Here is a 26,230-nt window from a genome sequence, read left to right as displayed (position 1 = left end):
AGAACTCTTCCACCGCCTGCCCTACAAGGCTGCAAACGGTATTGTCTACTGCTCTTTCAGACCACACTTTTGTACTTCCTGCTCTGCTCCTCTGCTTAAACCATGTTGCCTCCCTACACCCCGTCTCACGTTCAAGGCCCTAGAACGTTCTGCACTGCTCGCTCTGCCGTGCATTTGCTTAACAGTTGCCCCGAGGGCACCGCCAGGGAACCTGAGGGCTGGGAGGGCAGGGAGCCTATGAGGCTAGAAGCAGGGTGGCGGGCAGCCCCCGGCTCACCGGGTACGTGGGCTTGGTGGTGATTTCCAGCAGCTTCTGCTTGGCTCTTCGCTCTGCCTCGCGAGCCTCCTGCAGGTCCTGCTTTAGCTGATCGGCCTCCTTGGCCCTGCAAGGAGAGGAGGGGCCGTCGGCTCCACAGAAGACATAGGAGGCAGGTGGAGGTACACGAAAGCGGAACCCCCCCAGGAAGTTCAGACTAGGAATGAGCCAGTGTTCATCTGACGGCTGCGGGACAAGGACAACCCGGAGCCTCGCATCGTCTTTGCAGAGCACAGGCCGCAGTCCCATCTTTGGACCTGGCCGTGAGCCGGGGCGGCCTGCCCAGCCCTGCTCCCCACGTAGGGCATGGTGGATACTGCTGTCTCCCACGCGCCCCTCAAAAGAAGGGAAAAGAAGTGTATTGTGTAAATGTAAGAAAAGTCTCATGTCTCAGCTAAGAGCAGCCTGTGGACAAGCTCGGTGGTGTTCCTGCAAACACAGCCATCCGAGGGACAGGGGCTCAGCGCAAAGGCATGGCTGGACTGCGGTCCACGGAACCAGAGAACTGCATCGCTGTGCCCGCCCGGCTCCAGCCCCTCTGGCCTGTGCGGGAAGGAGCCTCTGGCCGACCCGGGAGGACCTGCTCACCTCCTCTCCGACTCCTCGGCCATCTTCAGCGCCAGCACCTCGGCCTCTAGCACCTTCTGCTCCATCAGGCGCTTCTCCTCCTCCGTCCGGATGGCCGTGGCCTTGACGCGCTGCATCTCCTGCTCGGCCTCCGCCGCCTTCTGGGCCAGGAGCTTCGCCTCCTCCTCCGTGATCTGGGCCTTTTCGGCCAACAGGTCGGCCGTCTCCTCCGACCGCATCTGCAGAGAGGAGCGCGGTTCAGCGGGAATGCGGGGTCCCATTCCTGTTCTCCCGCCCTGCTCAGGCCTCAGATGCCCAGGTCAGCAAGAACCAGCGTCGTGGATGCCCTGGGGCCCTGCCGGTCCCCAAGCCACACCCTTCAACTGCTGAGAAGGCCCTTTAGGGGGTCCGTCTGTGGGGGCCCATTTGAACTGAGGCTACATTTTATGAGGGAGAAAACCAACTTAACTCTGTCCTTCTCTTTCTTTAAACAAGTGGTTCAAAAGCAGGGCGACTGTGCCTTCATGGGACAAGTCACAGTGTGGAAACGAATGTGATTGTCACAAATGGGGGACTCCAGCGGGCAGAGGCCAGGGACGTGGCCAACCAGCCCTCAGCGGACAGGACGGCTCCCACCAGGGGACCACATGGCCCGATGAGACGCCCCCGGGGAAAGGTGACCCACAGTGAGTGGAGTTTGCCTGCCCTGGGAGGCTGAACTCAGCATAAATCTGCTCCTGGAAACACAGGTGGAAAGAAAGACAATGTTTTTTTTTTTAAGCCGAAACGTCAAAGCCAGTGTGGCTACTCCATGGTCTTTGGGGCCTAACCCCGAGCCTGAGGGGGTCCGAGAGGCTCCCGGGACCCAGCCCCGCGGACGTCACCAGGGCTTCGTTGGCCATTGTTGCCTCTTCCTTCATCTGCAGCAGCCGCCTCTCCAGCTCGTCCCGTGTGCGTTCAGCCTCCTCCCGCATCTGCTTCTCCCGTGCGAGGCGCTGCCGCTCCATCTGGGGGGAGGAGCGGCCACTGGTCACCGGGGCCCGTGACCTGCGGACGCCCAGTGCCAGGGTCTCCCTCTGAGGACCCCGTTTCCTCCCGGCACTTTAGGGACCCAGCGTGACTGCCCTCGCCCACCACCCTCCATCCTTCTGAAACAGCTTGTCGAGTGGCAAGCCGTGCTCCTTGAAAAATCATTGAGCAGTAAATGAACAAACAGCGGAACGCCGAGCCAGCCTCCACTGGGATGGACAGGTGCGTTCGTGCACGGCGGGTGCAGAAGCAGCTACCTGGCCAACGCAGCCCCTGTGCAGGGAGACCCCGGGGGCCCTGCCCTGCAGCTCAAAGGACTCAATGCAGGCTCCTCCTCCCAAGGGGCGGCTGCAGAGACAGACTGCGTGCTCCCCTGCACCCACGGACCCTCCCACCCTCTAGTCTCATCAGCAACGGCTCCGCTCTCGCCTCTGACCCTCGGGGATGAAGTCGGCCGTGTGATGCATCAACAGCTCGCACGCTGTACTTCACAGGGGAGGGGGCAGCAGCCGAGGTACAGACCCCACAGCCTCCCGCGGAGGCAACTCCCGAGCCAGGCCTGCGACAGGAGGGAGCCGGGAGGGGACGGGGCCCGCTCCCCGTGGCACCAGCGCTGAGCCACCACCGCCGCCTCCCTGGCCTTCTGGATCGCTGAGTTAATTGGGCCACATGCCGAGCTTAATAAGGGGAACAAGCAGAGGACAAGTGCTACTCTCTGATCTTAGGGCCCTAGCTGAGTTCAGAAAGCAGGAGCCAGAAGTGACCACTGCACTATTTTCTTCCTTAAATAATTAAAGCACATCTAATGACTTATTTCTTGCTCTAATCTTTTCCCCAACTCAAGATTTCTAAGACTGCTGCTTTTTCTAAATACTAAGCCAAAAAAAAAAAAAAAAAATGGCATTGGGCATCGAAGGAATAATGCAAAGACAAGCAATAAAATCCTGTAAATTCTTCTCCAATTTTCCTCTTCCAGGTCAATGAAAAGCTTGGCCAATTTGTTCTCGATTTCCACCGTGTTAGATTTCCATTACGTGGATGACTAGATCCCCATCATCTGCTTGAAAAATGCCTATTACTCCTTCTGCTCCCAGCACTGCACCTTCCCTGAGACCTCCGCCCCAATCATAAGGGATGCCCCCGTTTGCAAAGCGGTTTCGGCCACAAAGACCCACAGGTACAGCAAGTCCTTTGATCTGAGACATAGAAGGACATATCCTCAGCTCCACTTGACAGATGAGAAAATGGAGGCCTGGCAGGTGAAGTCATTCACCAGGGTCTCAGACTAAGTCCCATATCTGACACCAAGGTCAACGGCTGTCCTGCTGGGCCACGGAGCACCTGACCTGCGGTGGCCAGATGTCAGGAACGTGTCTGCCGTCCTCCCGACAGCGTGGGTCAGGAGTGTGTTCACGTTACTCTCTGCACAGCCTGGAGGCTTACACGCTTCCTTGCCCTATTCACACCTCTTGCTTCTAAGCTCTGCTCTGCTGATAAGGAGGACAGAGAGGGCTCTTTTTGAAGTTGCCTCTATGACCCTGCACTGGCCCATGGGCATTTCTTTGTCCAACAAAACCCATTCCACTGCCCCGCTCCCCCGACCTCGCGCGCGCATGCGCGCGCACACACACACACACAAAGCATCCCAGTGAGTATGTCTGTGGCCTTATGTCTCAAGAGAGCAAAGAGATGGAGAGCCGAGAGCACAATGGATCCAACTGGGCGTTTCGTCCTAAATCCCGGGGCCGGGAGCCAGCCTCGCCGGAGGACCCGAGGCAGAGAGCTGCGCACAGACTAAGCATCACGCCTCCAAGCCTGCAAGTCCGAGGGCAGCTGATTGCAGCTGCTGCTCCTCTGTCTGGTAGTACATCCACAACCATGGCTGACATTTGCAGCAGCAAGGTTCAGATAAGCTGTGTGGGTTTCGGTGAGTCGGAAAGGTCTATGAGTGGAAAACAATGATGTGGATGGTCCGGGCTGATGATAACAGAGGCTCCCGGCACCTCCCACTGTGGCCGCTGCGACGCCCGGCCTGACCTGCAGCAGGGAAGTGCGGCCGGGGTCTAATTAGCATTCCATCAGCAGGCTGCTGGGTGCGCCCTGTCTTCCATCACCAGCTAATTAGAAAAGAAAAAGGCTGGGCACAGGAGACGGGCAGGCAGAAAGAACGGAAGCTTAGCGGCACAGACCAGAGACGGATGGATGGATGGGTAGACGGATGGGTAGAAAGACGGACGGATGGATACGTGTGGGTTTGGCTATCTCTGCCCGAACCTGCACTGACCACGCTTCACTCACTTCACTGGAGAAATAACCAGGGACATGTCTTTGAGATACACCGCTACAGTTTATTCCTCATTTCCAGAGCTGACATCCCACCGTCATTGATTCATCAGCCAGAAGGATCCAACAGGGATAAAATGAGAACAGGCACTCTCATGATCAGAGGACGGCCACCCCTTGCCTCCCGGCCGAGGCCACCGCGGGGCGGCAGCGGCAGACCCGACGCCGCTCACCTGCTTTCTGGCCTTCTCCTCCCTGGCCTGGGCTTTCATCTGCTGGACTTCCAAAGAGTCGGCCTTCCTTCTCCTCATAAACAGGTCGTGATTCCCAATACACAGCTGGAGAATCTGCGGCCAGGAAAGCAGGGGACGCGTGAACACCCGTGGACACGGGCTGCGTGCAGGGCTACACGAAGACGTGCTCTCAACTCCCGGGCAGCGACTGCCCGCACGCACCAGTGGGCACACACCAGGCGCAGAAAGCACTGTCTACTGATAGGAGCGTGGAGGAAAAACTACATGTGTGTTTCATACAATACAGAATGGAATACTATACAGCAGTGAAGCGTGTGCGCGCTCAGCCACTCAGGACTGCATTTTTAAGCATCAACATAGATAAATCTCCAAAAAAAAGGGGGGGTAAAAAAGGCAAGTGACAGAGGAATACAGTTGACAGCACATATATACATTTCAAGAACATACAGAATTTCTAGTGTCCTTGTTTAGACATACGTGAAATAAAAGTTCTTGAATATCTGGGGGGGATACTTAGCACACAGCTGAGAACGCTGGTCACCCTTGGGGAGCAGGGGGCTGGCAGGGTGCCAGTGTGGGAGGGGGTTCCCACAGTGATGGGAGTGTGCTATTTCCTTTCTTTTTTTTTTTGTTCTGCCAGACTGAATGGGAGGTGGAGCTTCTCCAACCAGAGATTGAACCCATGTCCCCTGCAGTGAAAGCACAGAGTCTCAACCAACCACTGGACCACCAGGGAAGTCTGGGAGCGTGGTATTTCTCAAAGCTGGGTGGTGGCTAAGTTGTTGTTTATTCCTGTCATTCTTTATACCTCATACATACATTATACTTATCCTTTCATACGTATGAAATACTTTAATAAAAATAACTTAAAAAAAAAAGTTCCTCATCACAAAATGTAGATTTGACTCTTTGCTGGTGGTGGTTTAATGGCTAAGTCATGTCCAGCTCTTGGGACCCCATGGACTTTAGCCCATCAGGCTCCTCTGTCCACGGGATTTTCCAGGCAAGAATACTTGGGTGGGTTGCCATTTCCTTCTCCGGGGGATCTTTCCAACCCACGGATGGAATCCAAGTCTCCTGCATCGCAGGCAGATTCTTTACCAACTGAGGCACCAGGGAAGCCCGTGGTGTGACTCTTCCAGTGAAGCTAAAGAGAAGTCCTTCAAGGCTGATCAGGAAAGCACATACCAAGCGGGTTATCATTTCACACCTCACAACACGTCGCTCTGATTCTGGTTCATAAAAGGCTTTCAGTCTCACAGAAACACTACAGGCCATAATAAAAACCAGGATCTTAACTTACCAACTTATTGACACGAAGTTTTGAGGAGTTAAATTTGAAGACATCGATTTTCTTATCCAAAGGCTTAATGGTAAACTGAAAGGAAAAAGCAGAAGACAGCTTCAGTTTCTGACAGCCAATAGCGCTGCCACCAACTGGGCAATCACAGAAAGTTGGCGACCCCCTGGCAAAGATCCTTGTCCCAGGAGGTTCAGGATCCTGGAAGCTGGGTTCTTAGCACCATCTTAGGCTTGGAAACCTGAAGTTAAACCCTAGATGGGCCCGACCTTGAGGCCAACGCTGGACGGGCCATCTCAGAGTCTAAGGCACCTTCAGGAGGCTCTCAACCTGGCCCGAACTAAACCAACCAGAGTCAACTGCTCAACAGGTCACATCAATCGTCGCTGCCTGGCTGGGTGGCACAGACCACAAATCCTCAGAGTAGGAGGGACATGAGCTGGCCTTATACAAAGAATGTGATAGAGAAGCTAAAAGGCAGGATGGAGGGGCATTCTGGACAGGGCAAGCAATAGAAATAAAGCAGAGATGGAGAAATGAGCACTGTGTGTGTGTGTGTGTGTGTGTGTGTGTGTGTGTGCGCGCGCATGTGTGTGTTTGTATGCGCGTGTGAGAGAGAAAGACACACAGTATTAGCTCTTTGATGATTAAGAGAAAACCATGTGAGGGGCTTTCCTGGTGGCTTAGTGGTAGAGAGTCCGCCTGCCAATGCAGGAGACATGGGTTTGATCCCTGATCCAGGAAGATTGCACATGCTTTGGAGCAACTAAACCCATGCGTCACAACCACTGCGCCTGTGTTCCAGAGCCTGGGAGCCATAAGTCCTGAGCCCACACGGCGCAACAACTGAAGCCGGTGTGCCCTAAAGCCTGCGCTCCCCAACCAGAAAACAATGCTGCCGCAACGAGAAGCCTGCACACCTCAACTAGCGACCTGCATCTGCTCGCATAAACTAGAGAAAAGCCTGTGCTGTGATGACAACCCACCACAGCCAAACAGATATATCCAGGGGCTAAAACTGGGAGGAAGGCAAGAGCTGGGGGTGGTGAGGTGGGCTGGGGATGGACAATCAGCAGGGCTTAGGCTTGATGTGACAGCAGTCAGGAGTCACCCCAGATTTCCGAACACGGGGATGGCCTGATGATGCTGTTAAGAGAAGGAACGCAGCCAAGGGACATGAAGAATGGACTGGAGTAGAGAAGGAAGACATAACCCTCAAAATCAAAGTGGAGAGGAAGATGAATAAGGATGGGGGTGGAGAAACCAGGAAGAGACCCTAGGGCCATATTGGGGTCTGGGCCGGAGAAAACACCCAGCTGGTCTTCTTACCTCTTCCTGATGAGATCGGACAGAGCCCACTCCCATGAAAGACTCGCTAAGCAGATAAAGGCATTCGGGAAGCTCTCTTCTCAGGTATTTCCTTCCCACACCCTGCTGTCCAACGAGGGGGGAGCACACGGAGGACAGAGGAACGATCGTTTGTGTGGCTTTTGGTCAGGTGAGCTGAGAAGCAGTGCTGCTCTTGTGCAGGGGGCTATTTATGAATTTCGAGAGCTTAGTTTTGGCCTGGCTGCCAAACCCCAAAGCCGCCAGTGGGAGACCTCAGGGAGCGGGGAACCCACACAGGCTCTGTGCCACTCCGGGGCACACATGCGGCATCCACGGGTCACCTGGAATAAACCAGGACTTGGGCTGCCGTAGCGCGGGGGCAGAACGCCCCAGGCTCCTTCCCATCATGTCCCGTCAGTCTGATAACCCGCGCTGCGAGAGTTACTGACGTGATGGCAGGCGACGGCGCCCAGCCCCCGGGAGAGGGGACATGAGAGTTTCACGTCGGGCTGCACGAGCGGAGCCTTCGCTGCCTGGCTTCTGTGAAGGACGAGCGTCTCGGGACCTTTTAGCACGCCAAGGGTGCGGATGTGCCGTAAACAGACTTTTATGAAATTAGAGATGAAAAACTACCCGCGTACCCTACTGCTGCTTCCAGTCACGTGGAGCTTTCCATTTCAGGGCCTTTTAAAAAATGAAATACCTTAAATGCTCATCTCCTGGGCTACGTGCAAAAAATCTGAAAGCCAGAATGTTTGAGTTAAGAGGCTCAATCTGTCTCGTCAAGCGTGGCCGAGGGGAGCTCAGCCGCGTATTGGCAACCGGGGGCCGGTGTTCCTCTCCTCAGAGCTGCCACATGAGGGAAGGGAAAACAGGAAACCGGCTTGGAGGTGGGGGCCCTGCAGGCGACCACGTGAGCCGTCTCTTACTCACTTCCTCAGCGCTCAGGCCTGGCGCGCGGGTACCAGCCCGTCGCTGGGCACGGCCCAGGCCTGCACTCCTGGCCCCGTGTCCTGAGCCTCGGGGCTCGTCCTCTGTGTCTCCCCAGGAACCGCAGGGGCCGTGGCTTCTGCTGGTACCCCCCTGCCAGACACAGCTCCCCGCTCCCTCTGGGTCCCTGCTTCCCGAGGGGCGCGGAGCAGCCAGAACACGGTCCCTCCTCCCGCGGCGGCGTTCCTGTGAGGGCTGAATCAGAGCCGGGGCGAAGCTGCCGGCTGGCGGAGAAGCGCCAGGCCACCCTCTTTGTCACCGGCCCCTCGTGCGGCAGTGATGCGTCACGGCGGCTGAGTCACCACTTGACTGGAACTTCCTTGAGGGCTGAGACTGCATTCGCTCCATCTTTGTTTCCCGCACGAAGCCTGACACTGAGCAGATGCTCGAAAACTCCTTGAAAATTAACCAGGGAGGGGGGACTTCCCTGGTGGCCCAGCGGCTAAGAATCTGCCTGCCAAGGCAGGGACCTGAGTTTGATCCCTGGTCCAGCAACTAAAATCCCTCATGCCTTCAGGCAATTAAGCGCCACAACTATTCAGCCTGTGCTCTAGAGCATGGAGTCGCAACTACTGACGCCCGAGCGCCCTAAAGCCTGCGCTCCCCAGCAAGAGAAGCCACTGCAATGAGAAGCCCTTGCACCGCTGCTAGAGAAAGCCCACACACTGCAACGAAGACCCAGCACAAGCAAAAATAAATTAAATAAGACAATTTTTAAAACTTAACCACGAATGAGTGAATGAATACAGGATTACAGCATTTGGGAAAAGCCACCATCTTGTATCAGTCAGCTCACTCACTCTTTGCAACCCCATGGACTTCCTATTAGGACCTACAGGGCCATCGTATACAGTGATACTTGAATTCTACATTAGGGTGTTCATCCAAGTTATCTGAAGTTCATTATTCTTGAATTCTTATAAGCAAGTTAGTCTGATATCCTTGTTTATATCATTGCTGGTATGTATATATTATTTGCATAATATATATAATACACACAATTCATGTATGTATCATGGAGATTTGAGTGAGTGAGTACAAGTCTCTCAGTCGTGTCTGACTCTTTGCGAGGCCATGGACCATACAATCCATGGAATTCTCCAGGCCAGAATACTGGAGTAGGTAGCCTTTCCCTGTTTCCAGGAGATCTTCCCAACCCAGGGGTCGAACCCAGGTCTCCCGCATTGCAGGAGGATTCTTTACCAGCTGAGCCACAAGGGAAGCCCCACAGAGATTTATGTATACATAAATATTGACATCATATTGAATCAAGCTCTGGACACAGAGAGTTTAGTAAACACCACACTTAAGAGACAAACAGAATTCTCACCAGTAATAGAAAACCAAGGAATAAGAAAGGGTTACTTTCTGGTTTCTTTATAGCTCTCTGGGGCTTAGTCCTGACAAGTTGATCTTCCCGGTCTCTTGTTAGTCAGCAGGGAGGGTTTAGTGATACTATTTGAAAACAGGATGCCAATATTGTTCTGTAAATGCTATAAAAATCAACAAGTAAAAACCCAAAGCCTGGGAATTAAAGGATCTTGCTGCTAACAAGGAGCAGGCTGGCCTGGGCTGCTCCGGAAGGAGAAGAGACAGAGAAGGTTCCGTTGGGCTGCCGGGGTGTCTGCTGGGCAGACTCGACCTACCTCCTTGTCGCTATAGGAGATGTTCCGGATTTCGTTCCACGGGAAGGAGATCTTCGGGGTCAGCCTGTTCTCAGGGTCATAAATGTGAAGCCCCAAAGCATCCACTCCAAGCAGCAGCTCTGTGCCCTTTTTATTCTGTAGATTCGACAGAGAACAGCCACCGTCAGCTCCAGCTGAGGCGCGAGGTCTTGCTCAGCTTCCAGAAGAATTGATATAGACCATTACGTGTGACAAGTTTCAACAGCTCCTGACACAAGTCACCACTGTCCTCGAACCTGGGGGGGCCCCCAGCCTCCTGCAGTGGGGCAGGGGGAGGCAAAGTGAGAGGATTCTTACGACTGGTGTGTCCCAGGGAGAGGTCGCTGGGGGTGCCCATCACTGCTCAGGCACCTTGCAACTTTGCCAGCAAGAGACAGAGTGTGAGTGTGCGTGCTCAGTCCTACGTTGTGTCCAGCTCTTTGCAATCCCATGGATAGTAGCCCGCCAGGCTCCTTTGTCTATGGTATTTTCCAGGCAAGAATACTCGAGTGGGTTGCCATTTCCTTCTCCAGGGAATCTTTCCAACCCAGGGACCAAATCCACGACTCCTGCCTTGGCAGGCAATTCTATACCACTGAGCCACCTGGGGAGTGTCAGCGGCTAAAACAGCGGTAACGGAAGTGTTGTTACTAATTACACAGCCGGCTTATCACAGATGTAGAATAAAAACCTGTAGGGTTAAACACTCCTCATGTTAAAAGAAGAGGTGGTTGTACTACCAGAAAGAAAATTCTAAGAGCTGTGATCAGGTGGCCTTATTTTACTTTAAGATGCAGTTTCAATGTGATAAAGCAAGTGTGATATAGAAAACTGTTAACTGTGGAATCCAGGCAGTGGGTGTACATAGGTCCTCACTCAAAAGTCTTCCAACTTCCCTGTATGTTGGAAATTTTTTATTGTAAGATATTGGGGAGAAAAAATATCAAAATGGATTGAAAGTAAATTACACTCCAGTAAAGCTGTTTAAAACTTTAACTGACAGACTGCATACAGGCTAGGCCTCTAACGGCAGTCCAGCCAGCAGCCAGCGCACCAGAGGGCGATGCCCTGGGCCCTCACGCTGCAGACCAGCACGCACCACCTAGGGCCCGGGCCCCGGCCCTGGGCAATCTGCCCTCGAACAGTGGTGGTGGCCAGCTCCCTGCGTCTGCCTCTTACTGACAACAAGGAAAAGGAACCAAGACTCCAGGGCAGGAAGACAGGTCGGCAAGCGAAGGACATGCCCCGACTGTGAGAAGTACCAAGCTAACAGCAGGTGGAGGAGAAAATCTTTTTACTCCGTCTAACACCCTGGAGTCAGGTGCGACCACCAAAGCGTGCGGGAGAATCGTGAGCTCGTCTGCAGAGCTCTTAAAACTACTGCATTAACACAAGTGAGGCTTTGTGCTTTCAAAATCTACATTTTAGAAAACAAGATATTTCATTATGTTTCTCACTTAAATTTTTAAAGAAAAAAAAAGGATCGCACCCTCTTGTCTCCTATCACAAGGATTCCAAGACTTCTAGAGAATAAACAGAGAGAGGCGAGGACTGAAGAAGCCCCTTTTAAATTGTTTTAAGTGCACAGCTTCCTTAGATGATGGCGAAATTTCAGGAACGTTAACGCTAAGACACTAGAATATTCCTTACCCTCATCTGTCATGCAATATGAGACATATACGCACAAAATAGTATAATGTAGTCAGACTGCTGCTGTAGAATTAATGCCCCCAAAGAAACTGTTTTTTGTTTTTTTTTAAGAATTATAAAGATCTAGTTTTCTACAATGTAGATGGTGGGGCAAGAGAAGTTGTATGGACAAAACCACAGAAATGTGTCAGATGAGTCTGCCCTGAAATAAACCAAATGATTAGCAAATATGAATTGATAAAATTTTACAAAACAACCTTCAGTATTATCATGGAAAACCTTTTATGCATTTGTACACTATACAAAATGACATGATTTGTCAGTGCGCCTTATTTTATGCAAATAATCCATTAAAGTTATGTATTTAGAAAACAAAGCAGAAAGCTATCCCGAGGGTATTTTAAATGTGTTTCAATTTACCTAAATGTAATACAAAATTTTGGAGAAGGAAATGGCAACCCACTCCAGTATTCTTGCCTGGGAAATTCCATGCACAGAGGAGCCTGGCAGGCTACAGTCCATGGGGTCTCAAAGAATAGGACATGACTTAGTGATTAAACAACAACAAATACAAAATTTATGGACACCCCAAAAAGGAAAGCAAGCCTGAACTATAATGACTGAGGTGGCCCAGTGTGGATGGTTGTTTTTTTTTTAACTGTCTGCTCATCTACAGTTTGGAACCCGCTATGAAATAGGTCAGCAAATAGCATGAATTCTTGGGAAGGCACTGCACCCAGCAACAGAACCTTGGGAGAAAGATGCTCAGGGTACTTAAAAAAAAAAAAAAAAAGAAGCTCTGAGGGCTGGACAGGGGGCTGGAAACAAACGCTTCTCCAGTGTACAAGCCACGGGTTCCCAGAGGACAGAGAGTATTAATGGTCTGAGTAGAAAATCAATTAGCCTGCCAGGGAGAGTTCCCACCCAAACAAATCAGTAATCTGTAGAAGTGCAGCTTTACTCTCCTCGTGTCCTGAGGGGAGAAAGTATTTACAGGTGTTCCCCGTGGGCCCGGATCTCACAGAGCTAGAAATAATCGAATGTTTCACCAGAGCATTCAGACGGGGTTCTGCCGAAGCAGGACGGGGCCCCCCCGAGGCTCCACCGACACTTCATTACCTAGCATCTAATTGAAGGCCCAGAATAGAAACTGAGGCTCTTGGACCCTCTCCCCTGCCTCTTCCCTTGTTGGCCACTGAACCGGCGAAGTGTCTGCCACCCTGGGACCAGGAAGGACCCATTTGAGCAGTCTGCCCCTGATTCTGCCTCCATCTACGCCCTGGGAACTCGCAGGGGCTTCCACACACCCGGATTGTGAAGTAGTTCACACCGTACATCTCCAGGTCCTGAGCTATCTTTAAATACTCCATCTCCGCTTCGTCCCTGCAAAGAGAAGGAAAGACTCTGTCACCGGGGTACGGCAGGCGCCAAGGTGAGCCTCGAACCTGCATGAAGATGTGAGCCTGGCAGCTGCCAGCCCGGCTCTGCCCAACCCTGAGTCTATTAACCACACTAAGGTCAGGCAGAACTTCCCATCCCCGTGAAAACAAGAGAACAGATTCATTAGCGTGTCTCTTGGCTTCAATTTCACGCTTTGCCCTTGGTAAACAGTGACACCCATCTCGAGATGAGCACGTGGTATATCTGCTCCCTCAAATGGATCTGGATGTTCACAATTTTATTTTAGCTGCTGCTTTATCCAACTGCGTGCTTTCTTCACCTAGAAGGTTTTGGTAACGAAGCATCTCTGTCTGCAAACCTGAGAGCTCGCCTCCTGATCTGATTCCTTTGGGTGTTACTGGAGGTTGGGGTGAGAGCGATTCAGGTTGTAAAACCCCAGCCAGGACGCCCACTTCTGAGTTATGAGTCAGACTTAAAGGCAGCTCTTAAAATAGCGATGACTTGCAAAAAACCCTCGGACAGGTATAGTGTTGAAACATCTTAACTCAAGTCTATGACCTTGCCTTCTTCTCTTCTCCAATCTCAAAATGGCCTCAAATGAATTTTAAAAATTCAACCCCTAGGGGACACTGTGGTGGCAAGATGAAGTAACTTGAAATCACACATGTATTGTTGATGTACCGTTGTTTGGAAGATTGTTTGGTGTTATTCGTAACAACAAAAACCAGGAAACACCTAAAGGCCTGTTAACAGTGGGATGGATGAAGGATGTGTGGTCTATTAATACAGTGGAATACTACACGGCAATTAAAAAAAGGGGGGGGGATCCACCGCTGCAGGCCACAAGCCCAGATCGCACAATACGACCCTGAGTAAAAGAAGTGAGGCCCAGATAATAGAAACTGACCACACTTAAATAATCTTTAAAACTACAACATTCACCCATGGAGTTGGATGTGGGAGAGTGGTCACCTCCAGGGAGAAATGAAGGGGCACCTGGTATTTCCTGTCACCTGGGGTTTTCACTTTGTAAGAATCCATCAAGTTTTATATTTATGACTTGTCCACTTTCTGGTGCACATTTTTTAAGAGTTAAAAAAAAAAAGTCATAGGAAGTTGATTTGAAAAACAGAAAAAAAAAATGTTAAAGGCTAACGAGAAGACGATTAATTCCCAAAGTGACTGGGGAAAAGCTAATGATACTTGAGATACAAAATTTCATGTTTGAGATCACAAAAATTAGATTGGCAATTGTTGGGGATTAGAAGGGGGAGGGGGGGAGGGCCCTTTCACACTCTGCCCACGGCCGTGTAAACGGGCACAGGCTTTTTGCAGGACAATTTGGGAGGCACCTTTCAAGACGCAAAACGCTCACACTCTTTGACTCAGCAGCTCTTTTTCTTCGGAAGGATCTCTCCTCAGAACGACTATACCAGTATATAATGATGTAAGACTGTACACTGCAGAACGTCCTGTGGAACGGAGAGACCTCCAGCTACTCCGAACACCATCAGTCAAGGCATGGACGCAAAAGCTACGGGGCACGCACACAATAGGAATCTTAAAATGAACCTGCATGAGCACTGAAGGTGGCAGGTCTGCGCATCCTGGCAGGCGGGAAGTACCCACGCCCCCACGCGCAAGAAAAGGACACGCACAGTACTGGAGCCCGGAGTGGCTGCCGGCGCTCCCTTTCTCTTTTGTGTACTCTGGTACTGCCTTTTGTTCAACAAGCACGTCCCAGTTTTGCAGCTCCTTAAAAAAGAAAAGAGGCCCCGGGGAGACGTCCGCCAGCCAAGAGCAGCCTCACCTGGCCCGGCCTCGGTGCTCTGCGTACCAGGCTGTGATCCTCTCCTCCCACATTTCCGGAGTCATCTGATACAGATTTATCACCTGGCGGGGAAGACAGCAAAGCAAAAACCACACACACCTTTCTGATAATTATGCATCATTTTTACAAAACAGCAAGGCGTGTGTGTGTCTGTGTGTGTGTGTTAGCCACTCAGCTGTGTCCAACTCTGTGTGACCCCATGGACTGTAGCCCGCCAGGCTCCTCTGTCCATGGGATTCTCCAGGCAAGGATACTGGAGTGGGTAGCCATTCCCTTCTCCTGGGGATCTTCCCAACCCAGGGATTGAACCTGGGTTTCCCATATCGCAGCCAGATTCTTTACCATCTGGGTCACCAGGGGAGCCCCCAAAACCACACACAAGGGGCCAGTCACAGGCAGAGGTGGGTGAGTAAACGAGCATCGTTTGATCTGAGTCACAACTCAGAAGGCTGCACCATTTCTCGGGCTGGCAGTGGCCCCTCTCCTGGGCTGTGCAGCCCAGAGGCAGGATCTCAGGAGCAGGACCCCCTGGCCCGGGAGCTGCCTTTGACTCTTACAGAAGCCATCAGGGGAGCAGGTCAAATCAGGGGAAAGGGGGAGCAGGCCTTCATCACACATGACAGGTGAGTGGAGCCAGAGAATCAGAAGTGGCTAAAGAAGAGGGCAGGCCTGCTTCTGTGGATAATCAACAAGACCAAAGACACCAGGGATTAAAAAAAAGCTACAGCGCCCACCCATCTACCTGCGCCCTGCAGCAGCAAACAGCTCACTTCCCCGGGCTGAACGCAGGCTGCTCTATGCCCCTCCCTGGGAACCAGTGTTGCTCACCCACCTTTAAAGAAAGGACCAACTGCAGGCCAAGCCTGTCCTGACAACCCCAAAGGAATTCCACAAATCTTTACTCAAGACTGATGACAAAACATTTATGAAAACGTTCTCGATACGGCCATCCTGTATTCCTGCAGGTCCTTCGGTTATGTCTTCTCAAACAGGAACTTTGACTTCTTACCCTTTTTGGAAGCAATTCCTCTTGGGCCAGAAATCCCCGCTTGTGAACAGAGGGGTCGTAGTCACCGTACTAAAGGAGAAGAGAAGGTGAACGAGGGACTGAGATTCTAGAGACAACTGCGTTTCTGAAGAGGTCGACGCAGCCTCCGCCCCTCCCAGCTCCTGGGAAGCAATGCAATTCCGATGACAAGTCAAGATTTCAACCTCACTAGTGTGTTATCCTCGGATGAAGATACAAAGCTGATTATATCTGTGAACAGAGTCGCATAATCCCATACGGGATGGATGGGTAACGTGCTAATAAGAATGTGACATTTGTAGAGAAATGTGGCTACATTTTCTAACTTCTGAAGGAAGTCACTGCTACCAAAACATTAGGTTTTGAAAAGACAACAAAACACAACTGTGTGAGATGTGATTAGCATCGGGTGATAAGAGTCTTACCTACACACATTTGTAAGTGGCTGGTAATTGGAGCCAAGTGCTAGGTGGGAGCTGAGGACAGTGCTGGCAATATTTTTAATAGCTTTCATTCAAGGCTCTGGAAAATGCTTTGGAAAAATCTGATGCTGACACTGTCATCCTTACCATACAGACAAAAAAAAAAAACAAAACAACAAACAAAAGGTTAACTGATTTTCCTAAATTTGCAGAGAGAATCACGAGGAGGGCCAGAAGTCGGCCCTGCATTTTCATGTACCCACAGGGGACAATAACTTGAAACTTCCTGATTTCAAAACAATTATCTCTTTCTTTCCTAGAAAGTTAGCCTGACCAGGAAATAATCAGAAATGAAGGAGTTTTTTAAAAAAGAAACTAACCATATATATAGAACATCAAACCCTGTCTCTTGTCAATTAACATTCAGTGGTTTTTCTCTTGATCCAAGACAACAAAGCTCAGTATTTTAGTATAATCTTCTATAAACATTTATGCTTTTCACTACCAACACTGGCAAAAAAATAAAAAAGGTCTGGTTGTTGGCTCTACATCCCACCAAACTGGATCAGGACATGGCCCACCCCTCTCATTCCCAAGAACCTCAAGTTTAGATTTCTGGTGTGTTTTTCAACAGACACTCACGGGATTGAAAAGAGATGTTTATCATCAACTGGAAATCATGCCTTCTTCCCATATCACTCGTCTATAAAAGCCTCAAGGATCAATATCTCTTAGGAATCTCATAATTATCTTGCAAATAGCAGAAATGTACTGCCTTGTCTTTTCAGTTTAAGAAGTTGGCCAAACTTTAATACTTAAAATAAGCCAGTTTTGGTAATCCTGTCTATACATTTCTTCATTTAAAAACACTGGAAGGAAATTAGTCTCTCTGGGTCTCTGAAAGGCCAGGGAGGTTGGAGGACTGTACTAAGTCAGGAATTGTACCAGCTTTAACAGTCCTCCGAGGGAGGGTCTAGGTTGGAGCCTGGAAATGGAGGAGGGGAGTGGGGGCAGGGGGGAGACTTCTTAAAATTCAATCGCAGCTCCTCAGCGGTGACTTGGAAATTTTGTGTCCCAGTTTTCTCATCTGTAAAATGAGGATAATAACAGTATGCATCTTACAGGACTCTCCTGGGGGATCAAATGGAATACCCATAACATTTTTTTTCAAACTATGATTAACACACAGCATTCAATACAACCTGATGTCAAAAGATAAAAACTCAGGTCACGCCACCACTCCAAGTCCGCTTCCAAATGGTCAAAGGAGAGCGTTGGTCTTGGAGGGTTCTGAAGGGGTGCTCTGGACTGCCCCGAGGCCTCAAGTCGGGAACCCTCTCTCTAAAGCTCAGCTTCCCCGTCTGGAAAGCAAGGGTCAGAATAGCACCTGCCTCCTGGTGGGTGTGTGTGTGTGTACATGCGTATGTGTGTGTACATGCATGTGTGATAAGAACGCAGAGTCAGGGAAGCGCTCTGCACGGTGCCCGGCTCGTAACGCGCCAGGTGTCACTGTCGTGCCCTGCATTATTTATAAAGACGCTGGTCACTCTTGGCTCCTCTGATTTTTGGAGGGACAGAATGATAAACAAAGCCCTCGCTGCACTTGCAAACCTCTCTGAGCGCTTCTGCAAGCAGATATGCAAAGTGAGAGCTGTAAATTCAGGCTCCAAAGGCTTGTGAGAGTAATGACCCACATTATCACACTGAGCTCCCAGCTACGCACTGATCAAACGTCACATCTGAGCACCGGGGAGGTGGCAGGGACGCTGCTGAAGGAAGTTCTCCACTGGACTAATTCCACTTTGGACATTAAAGCCACCTTGAAGTATGGGTCTGCTCTTAAATGTCTTTTTTAAAAAAAAAACACAAACAAAACAAAAGAAGAAGATCCTCAAGTTGTGGCAGCTGGTGATATAAAGGAGAGTCACACCACCGCATGGATGCAGATGGCTGTTCCCCCGTCTTTCATGTACAGAGGCTCCCTGATAAAACAAGCAGGAGTGAATCTGCTGGGAGGCTATAATGAGGCTTGGGTTTCAGGCCTCTGCATCTGCATGGGCCTCAACCTAATTTTATATTTATAATTTGGTGTTCTTGCATTAAAAGAACCCCCTAAATTATAGAAGCTTCTGGCCCCACAAAACCTGGGTCCACCTCTGATATAAACCAATGGAATTTAAATTGGAGGAGGGAGTTCACTGGCCTCCTGGGAGGAAAAGGAACAAAGCAGCAGAGATGTTCTAAGCTCTCACGGGGAAATAATGGGATGGCTGGTCGTTTAATGAATTTTAAGGACATGTCAAGAGATGGTGTCAGGTGGGCGTAAAACCCTAAGCGCAGAGTAGGTAGCACACGCAGGGAAGACCCAGGATGCTCGGGGTGATGTTGTCCACGCTTAGGGCAGGGAGAGAGGAATCGGTTCACGCTGAGGTCAAATTAAATTTTAAGAAACCAATTTGCCAGTGAATGATGAGAGAAGTCAAGAGTTTAATGATATGTGGATCTTTGCATCTTAAACTTCTCTCCCAGAAGCTCTTCGTTTTCATTAGTTTTACTTTACCACCTCTGGCCACTTGTGAGAAGTTTAGAGGTTCGAGGTAGCCTCCCGGCCCCCCATCCGCGACTTCAGGGTTTAAAAAGAAAACGTCTCTGTTGCTATAAATAGCATGTTTCCATCCCTAATGTATGGTTTAAAGAGAGTCTGAAGGTACCCACTTTTCACTGGGATAAACTGTGACAGGTTTAGTCACAATAAGAGAAATGAGAAAAAAAGAAAGGAGTCCACATTTTAAAGGACTCTCAGAGTCACTTCTTAAACAGAAACCCATACTTTCCTCTGCTTATATATATGAAAAATGAGACCAAACGCTCTGAATAGGATTTCACAAAACACAAAGGTCTAATCAATACATATATAGAATAAGTAGTCAGATCCCCACCACACACCTGTCACTAAATTCTGGATGGATTAAAGACTTAAACTTATAAACAAAAATCCATAAAAACATCAGGACAAAATATTGAAGAACATGTGTATATTAAGGTTGATGACATCATTTGAAATCAAAAGTCACTTAAAACATAAAAAGAAAAGGACTGACAAGACTGACATGTAAAAAAAGATAAAAGATTAATATTCATAATATATGGAGCTCCTGTAAATCAATTGCTGTTCACTCGCTCAGTCGTGTCTGACTCGTTGCGACCCCATAGACTGCAGCACACCAGGCTTCCCGGTCCAGCACCAACTCCTGGACCTTGCTCAAACTCATCTCCATCAACTTGGTGATGCCATCCAACCATCTCATCCTCTGTTGTCCCCTTCTCCTTCTGCCTTCAATCTTTCCCGGCATCAGGGTCTTTTTTAATGAGTCAGTTCTTCGCATCAGGTGGTCAAAGTATTGGAGCTTCAGCATCAGTCCTTCCAATGAATATTCAGGACTGATTTCCTTGAGGATTGACTGATTTGATATCCTTGCAGTCCAAGGGACTCTCACGAGTCTTTTCCAACATCACAGTTCAAAAGCATCAATTCTTTGGCAATTTCATGGGTTTGAAATATTTCCATGTGTGCGTGCGTGCTGTTACTTTGGTCATGTCTGACTCTTTGTGACCCTATGGACCATGGCTCACCAGGCTCCTCTGTCCATGGGATTCTCCAGGCAAAAATACTGAAGTGCGTTGCCATGCCCTCCTCCAGGGGATCTTCCTGACCCCAGATCAAACCCTCGGTTTTAAGGTCTCCTGCATTCCCAGGCGGGTTCTTTACCACCAGTGCCACATTTAATTCTTCTTTTTCTTGGTTACTGGTAAGATTGAGCGTCTTTTTGTATTTACAGATTCCTCTCATATTCTATAAACTGCCTGTTATTCACGCCCTTGACTCCCGTTTTCCTGCTGTCTTTTTTCTTAGAAACTTATGAGTTCTTTATATTCAAGGATGTATCTGCAATTCTACTTCTAGAGATGCACCTTAAGGGGGAAAAGCTTTAGCACATGTACACAAGGAAGCATATAAAGAGTTTTCAGTAAAACACTACTTACAATAGGGAAATAGCAGAAACTAAACCTGCTTCCTCCTCAGGAGGGTGGGAAAACAAATTAGACTTATTCATCAATGGCTGCCGCACAGCAGTTAGAATCAATGAACTCTATCCACACGTCCAACACGATACATCTCAAAATCAACACTGAGAGGGAGAAAATACCCATTTGTAAAATGATAAGTCCCTCCAAAAGGGAGATATGCAAAGGACAGCACCACTTATATCAAGTTTTGCCTTCTGAATATTTTTTTCCCTAGATATTATATTTTTTTCCTGGTTATTTTTATTTTTTTAATTTTACTATCTATTTTGGCTGTGCTGGGTCTTCACTGCTGCCCACAGGCTTCCTCTAGTTGCAGTAAATGGGGGCTCCTCTCCAGTTGCGCCGCCTGGGCTTCTCACTGTGGCGGCTCCTCTTGTCGAGAAGCACAGGTTCCAGGCGCTAAGGGCTTCATCAGCTGTGGCCTCAAGGGCTCGAGAGCTCAGGCTCAGGAACTGTGGCAACTGCTCCTTGGCACGTGGGATCCTGCCGGACCACGGACTGGACCCGTGATGCCTGCACTGGCAGGACTCTTCGCCACTGGGCCGCCAGGGAAGCCCTTTCTACCTGGACATTTAAAAGTCAGTCTCCTCCCATCCAGCTGACCACTGCCCAAGGTGTGAACCCCACAGTCTCGTCTGAATGACCAATGCAGCCTTCTACCAGGTCTCCTTGCTCCCAGACTGGTGTTCCTCCATTCTGCCCTTCACACGGCCACCGGAGGATCTGTCCAAAACACAAACCCTTCCCTGGCTCTGCATCACCCACAGGAGGAAGTGAAGACTCTTTATGGTCCTGATCTCAGCAGACCTCTTCCGCCTCAACGCTTCCACTTGCTTGACCTACACTTTATAGATACCCAACTTCTCAGTCGCCTTCTGGCACTCTGCCCCTGACGGGCATCAGACCACACTAGGAAACAGGTCGCCCTTCCCTCCCACCAGTCCTTCCTCTCTCCGGACACTAGGAGTCTGCCGGCCAGCACTGCGAGATTGGGGAATTATATACCACTCCCTCTGCAAGTCATTTTTAATAAGAACACATCTTCAAACTGTCAGTATGAAATCCAACAGGTGGCTTAAGACATTGCAAGGTGGTTTGGTATGTCACATGAATAGGCAAAAAAAAAAAAACAAAAACCACAGTTTTAATTGAAATATAACCTAAACTCCAACTATGAAATACGGTTCTTGTTAACTGAACCATATGATTACTATTTGTATTTATGCTTTAAGGGTAATTGTTTCTTTATGCTTTGGAATGAACTGTGTCTATATCAGCTGAAGAGCTGATACACTGTAATGAATACATTAGTGCGTAATTACATCCCATGTGTTAATGCACTCAAATTCACTTTCCCCACCACACTTCTACAGTTCCTGTCTGTCTCAGAAAGGTTGTGGAAGAGAAGAAATGGAATATAATGGAAGGATCAGGTACAATTTATTGAAAAGTTTGGAGGGGTGTGACCATATAAATGAACCTGGGATTTAGTGAAAGGGGTGGTACCAGTGTGGTACCCAGAGATCCCTCTCATGGTATGAGCAAAAGCTAAGTGAGGCAATCAGACTCTAGGGTTCTCATCCCGGCTCCATCCTCTAGCTCCCTTTTCCTTCAAATCCTGTCCATCAGGAAGTGGGCTATAGGGGGACTTCCTTGGTGGACCACTGGTTAAAACTTTGCCTTCCAATGCAGGGGGCACAGGTTTGATCCCTGGTTGGTGAGCTAAGATACCACATGCCTCTTGGGCAAAAAAAAAGAAACAAAAACAGAACATAAACAACAGAAGCAGTATTGTAACAAATCCAATAAAGACTTTAAAAATGGTACACACATTAAAAAAAAAAAACCTCAAAAAAATAGTGGACTATAAATTCCAATTAAAACAGAATTAACATCAAGTATTATGAGACAAATTATTAACCTTTCCTGATCCTTAGCTTCTGGAAAAGACTCCTCTGAGGAATCTCAAGAAATATTCATGTTATAACACTATGTAAAACAGTAAAACGCTACAGATGTGTAAGATCAGATCAACATTACAACCAGAGGCACCCTATTCATATCAATAGCTGTCCTAGAAACTGGGAGCATGGTCCAATAATCCTTAGCTTCCCAAATGCAGACTTGAAGCCATAGATCACCTTTGTTTGTATGACTGTGACAATTTACACCGGGAAAAACAGCTAGAACATGCTTCTCCATATGAACCACATATGCTGTCTGTGCATCACTTTCATCTCTAAATTAGGATCCAAATCAGGAGGGCTTTCCTACACTGAAATCTGTTTAAGCAAACATCTGCTGGTTCCCTGAAAAAGTTATTTTTTTTTTCCACAGGTGGCCTTTGAATTTGGGCCCCCCCACCCCAATTTGTGCAAAGGCAGCGTGGCCTTTGAGAACTGAAGTCCTTCAGAGGGAGGTGGTATCCTTGGGAGCCTGGGCCGCCTCGCGGCCGGGGAGAAGGCGGGCGGGAGAAGAGCTGGGTTCTGGGCCAGGAAGTGCTCGGATTTAATGAAAGTGACAACAACTGCTTCATCACTGTCAGGGCGCTACTGATTGAAAGGACACATTTTCCCCCTGTTATTAATATTCTTAATCAAAGCAGAAAAGGAAGCATATGTTTTGGTTGAATCCAGGCCCATTTTCTGTTTTCTCAATTACTCATTTGTCAGGGCAGCAGGATAGGCAAGGCACAAGATGCAATCCCAAGGCCGTGCGTTCCACCCCTGAGCTTTACCCAAGGTTGCCCGAACGACCTTGCACAAACCGGTGAGGGCAGAGATGCTCGCTTCGTGTCAGTATCCGTGACAGAGTCAACAGCCTCCTCTCGGGCCGGCAAACACCCAGTAAATATTAGACAAGTCATCCAGTGACCCTGATGCTCCTGTTGGTGTGACAAGCATGTACAGACCCTTTTCTCCTCCAAACGGTGGGCCAGTTTTTTTCCTTCCTGGCTTTGATCTGAAATTATCTTAAGCTCCCCTTAAAAAGTGGGCTAAGAAGTTGAGGGTCTTATTAATTTCGGGAACGTTTCAGAGAAATGGCTTTATGGAGACCTCTAATGAAAAAAGAAAAATGATGACCGAAAAGATTATGCAAAATCACAAAGCTAACGAAAGTGACCCAGTTCTGAGGTCATCTTCCCATGCTGCGGTGAAAGGGGGTAGCGAAGGGACCAAGGGCAAAAGGCATGTAGAGGGGAAATGATGGGGGAAGGGGACAGTTAGGGAGTTTGGGATGCACATGTACACACTGCTGTATTTTAACTGGATAACCAATAATGTCCCGGTGTGCACAGCAAGGAACTCTAAATGTCAACAGGCAGCCTCGATGGACGGGAGTTTGGGGGAGAATGGACACATGTGTATGTATGCCTGAGTCCCTTTGCATTTCAGGTATTCACCTGAAACGATCACAACATTGTTAATGAGCTATACTCCAAGGTACGTTAACAACCTAAAAAAAAAAAGGAGCAAGTGGCATGTGACTGAAGCAGGAAACCTGAGGAACATGAAGCATCCTGGGTAGACCCTATGGTTCATCTTATAAAAACAGAGCAGATAGGAACACTGCTCCCTGCCCCACCATTCCCAAACTGCAGCCAATCTCTGTGAAAAGACTCTCAGGTCACCAGACAGCTCAGCTGGGCTCAGCGGGCCTGAGGCCTGCAGTGCCCACCATAAGTAGAGCCAGCTCGCCCATCGGGATGCATCAAACAGAACATTCTCTAGGGTGTGGTCCCGACACACAGGGCCACTGGTCCTCAGAAGATGAGTTTGCAGTGAGGACCTGGGCCTTTCTCACCTCAAGGCCACGTCTGGCCAAAATTGAAGACGATAAACTCATTTTTCCTGGTTAATGAAAAGAGAGCTTGGTGCAGCGAATATAATTAACCACATGTGCAAACAGGATTACACAGAAAATTCATCAAGCTGTACACTCATCATTGGTACACACACACACACACACACACACACTCTCACAAGATGGTACAGAAGTGGGACAGTGAGAGTGGTCCCCAAGCCCGCACATCCCAGAGCATCCCGCTTTCCGGGGAAAGTCTCTCTGAAGCCCAGAAAATCCAGAGAAGTGGAAGTCTGGCATGATCCAGTGACATGCATTAACACTCAGAAAGAATGCCTGTGTCTTCTCTGAGCCTACCTTGGCCTGGACGGCATAAGAAGCCAGGAGCACAGATGCCTCAGGAGGGCAGTAGATCTTTTCATCCAAGATCTGCTTCTTAACCTGCAAGGGGCGACAGGGGAGACGTGACAATGTGCGTGCGGAGGGGAGCCGTTGAGGGCGGCTTGCAGCCGATGCTGCAGGGTGTTCTAACGAGCCCTGCCACACTTGCCTGCTAATAATTTTCTGACAAAGGGTATGATTTTTTAAATTTTTTTCATGCTGCTGACAGGTTGAGAGTTCAGCCCTGAGAAGTTACTGGTAAGATGGCTAGGCATTAAAAAAAAAAAAAAATTCCACATCTTATCTCTTCTGTTCATGATCAAATGCTGAAGAAGAAAACAATCTTTGTGACTGTTAAGACAGAGGACGCCTGGGCTGTGGCGGAGGAGAGCTGTGAACTTGAGGGGGTGTCAGGAACAGGCCAGGACTGCAGCCTCGGCCCCTACTGAGCACACGCGCAACCAGACCAAATGGACTCTGCTTTTTGAAGTCTTAACACGAGCCCAGAGTCGGCGAGGCCACTGAGTTATGACTGCAGGGAGAAAACCATCGCTTTCAATATGCCTGCTCTAAGGAAAAAGGAAGCAATAAAAGCTTGATCGATTAAACCTTTAAGTCTACATGAGGTCCAGGAAATATAATTCTTAAGCCATAATGTTGAATTAACATATCTCATGACATTTAATTTCTTAGCCTGGTGGGGCGGGGGGATGTTCCAGACAGAGAGGCAGGACATCCTCAAGTGGGGGCAGGCTGAAATAAACACAACAGGAAAGCCAACTCTCCTTCACAGACGTCAACATCACCAGATTCATAAAAGTAGTAAATTTTGCCTTGCTCAGCCATGAGAGCGCTCCAGCATTTCAGTGGGAGGGGAAATTGAGCCAAAGTCGAGTGGGGAGTAGGCATGCTTCCAAGAAAGCCATCTCTATAAGGCCGGGACATTCTGGGGCCCAGAAGGTCATTGTGTGGCTTCATTTAAAGCAGGGCAACTCTCTAACCCTTGGGTTTTTAAGCCACACTACAGAAAAGCTGAAAGGGCTTCCTTTTGACATGAGAATGTTGTAGAGGGAATATATATACATATGCATATATATATACACTTTTTTTGGGGGAGGGTAAACTTTGTTGTTTTGTTGTTCAGTTGCTAAATTACGTCTGACTCTTTGCGACCCCATGGACTGTAGCCCGCCAGGCTCCTCTGTCCGTGGGATTTCCCAGGTAAGAATACTGGAGTGGGTTGCATTTCCTTCTCAATGGGATCTTCCCACAACCAGAAATGGAACCAGCATCTCCTCCATTGGCAGGCAGATTCTTTACCACTGAGCCACCTGGGAAGTTCTACAGGAGGCCTAGGTGATAACCTACACGCCTGCTTCTGGGAAATCACATATCGAATGCCCCTGCAGGGTTTTTTCTGTCACTGATCTTCCAGCGTTCGGCACCAACCAAGAGGGACTTCCCTGGTGGTCTAGCAGTTAAGACTCTGAGCTTCCACTGCAGGGGGTATGGGTTCGATCCCTGGTTGGGGAACTAAGATGCCAAATACCTTAAGATACAGCAAAAAACAAACAAAAAAACTAACCCTGAAACTGGGGAAGTGCTCTGACCAAGCAGTAGGAACACGAACAAAACTGACAGCGTTCTCACCCTCACTCCAACCCCCTGGCTGCCCCCCAAGAGGGTCAACTCTAGCTGTCTCTGAACCTCTAACTATGGATCTCCCGATTTCTTCAATTCGGTGCAACAATTATGGGATGGCCACCATGCACTCAGTGAGCCTTGCCTTAAAGAGGCTCACAGTCTAAAGGGGGAGTAAGTGGAAAATAAGACAACCCTAGACAAAGAGTGGCTTGAAGCCTGATGAATCCCAAGTGTCAGTGGAGTGCTGAA

The 26,230-nt window shown here is 49.2% G+C and overlaps 1 protein-coding gene across 5 annotated transcripts in view; it reads right to left on the bottom strand.

The window, feature by feature from the left end:
• The window catches only part of NF2 (NF2, moesin-ezrin-radixin like (MERLIN) tumor suppressor), a 64,893-nt gene that overhangs the window by 15,524 nt on the left and 23,139 nt on the right, over nt 1-26,230 (bottom strand). For all 5 annotated transcript variants that reach the window (XM_020907135.2, XM_020907134.2, XM_020907133.2 and 2 more), the window contains exons 4-13: nt 24,314-24,397; nt 15,624-15,692; nt 14,594-14,676; nt 12,690-12,765; nt 9,715-9,849; nt 5,753-5,827; nt 4,429-4,542; nt 1,768-1,890; nt 905-1,122; nt 278-383 (exon numbers count right to left, since the gene is read on the bottom strand). In XM_020907135.2, the coding sequence (XP_020762794.1) occupies nt 278-383; nt 905-1,122; nt 1,768-1,890; nt 4,429-4,542; nt 5,753-5,827; nt 9,715-9,849; nt 12,690-12,765; nt 14,594-14,676; nt 15,624-15,692; nt 24,314-24,397 (1,083 nt within the window). The remainder of the gene's footprint in view (nt 1-277; nt 384-904; nt 1,123-1,767; nt 1,891-4,428; nt 4,543-5,752; nt 5,828-9,714; nt 9,850-12,689; nt 12,766-14,593; nt 14,677-15,623; nt 15,693-24,313; nt 24,398-26,230) is intronic.

Source organism: Odocoileus virginianus, chromosome 12 (assembly GCF_023699985.2).
Source record: "Odocoileus virginianus isolate 20LAN1187 ecotype Illinois chromosome 12, Ovbor_1.2, whole genome shotgun sequence".
Lineage (NCBI taxonomy): Eukaryota > Metazoa > Chordata > Mammalia > Artiodactyla > Cervidae > Odocoileus > Odocoileus virginianus.
Note: the sequence above shows the minus strand (reverse complement) of the source record. Positions and strands in the feature narration are given on the sequence as shown.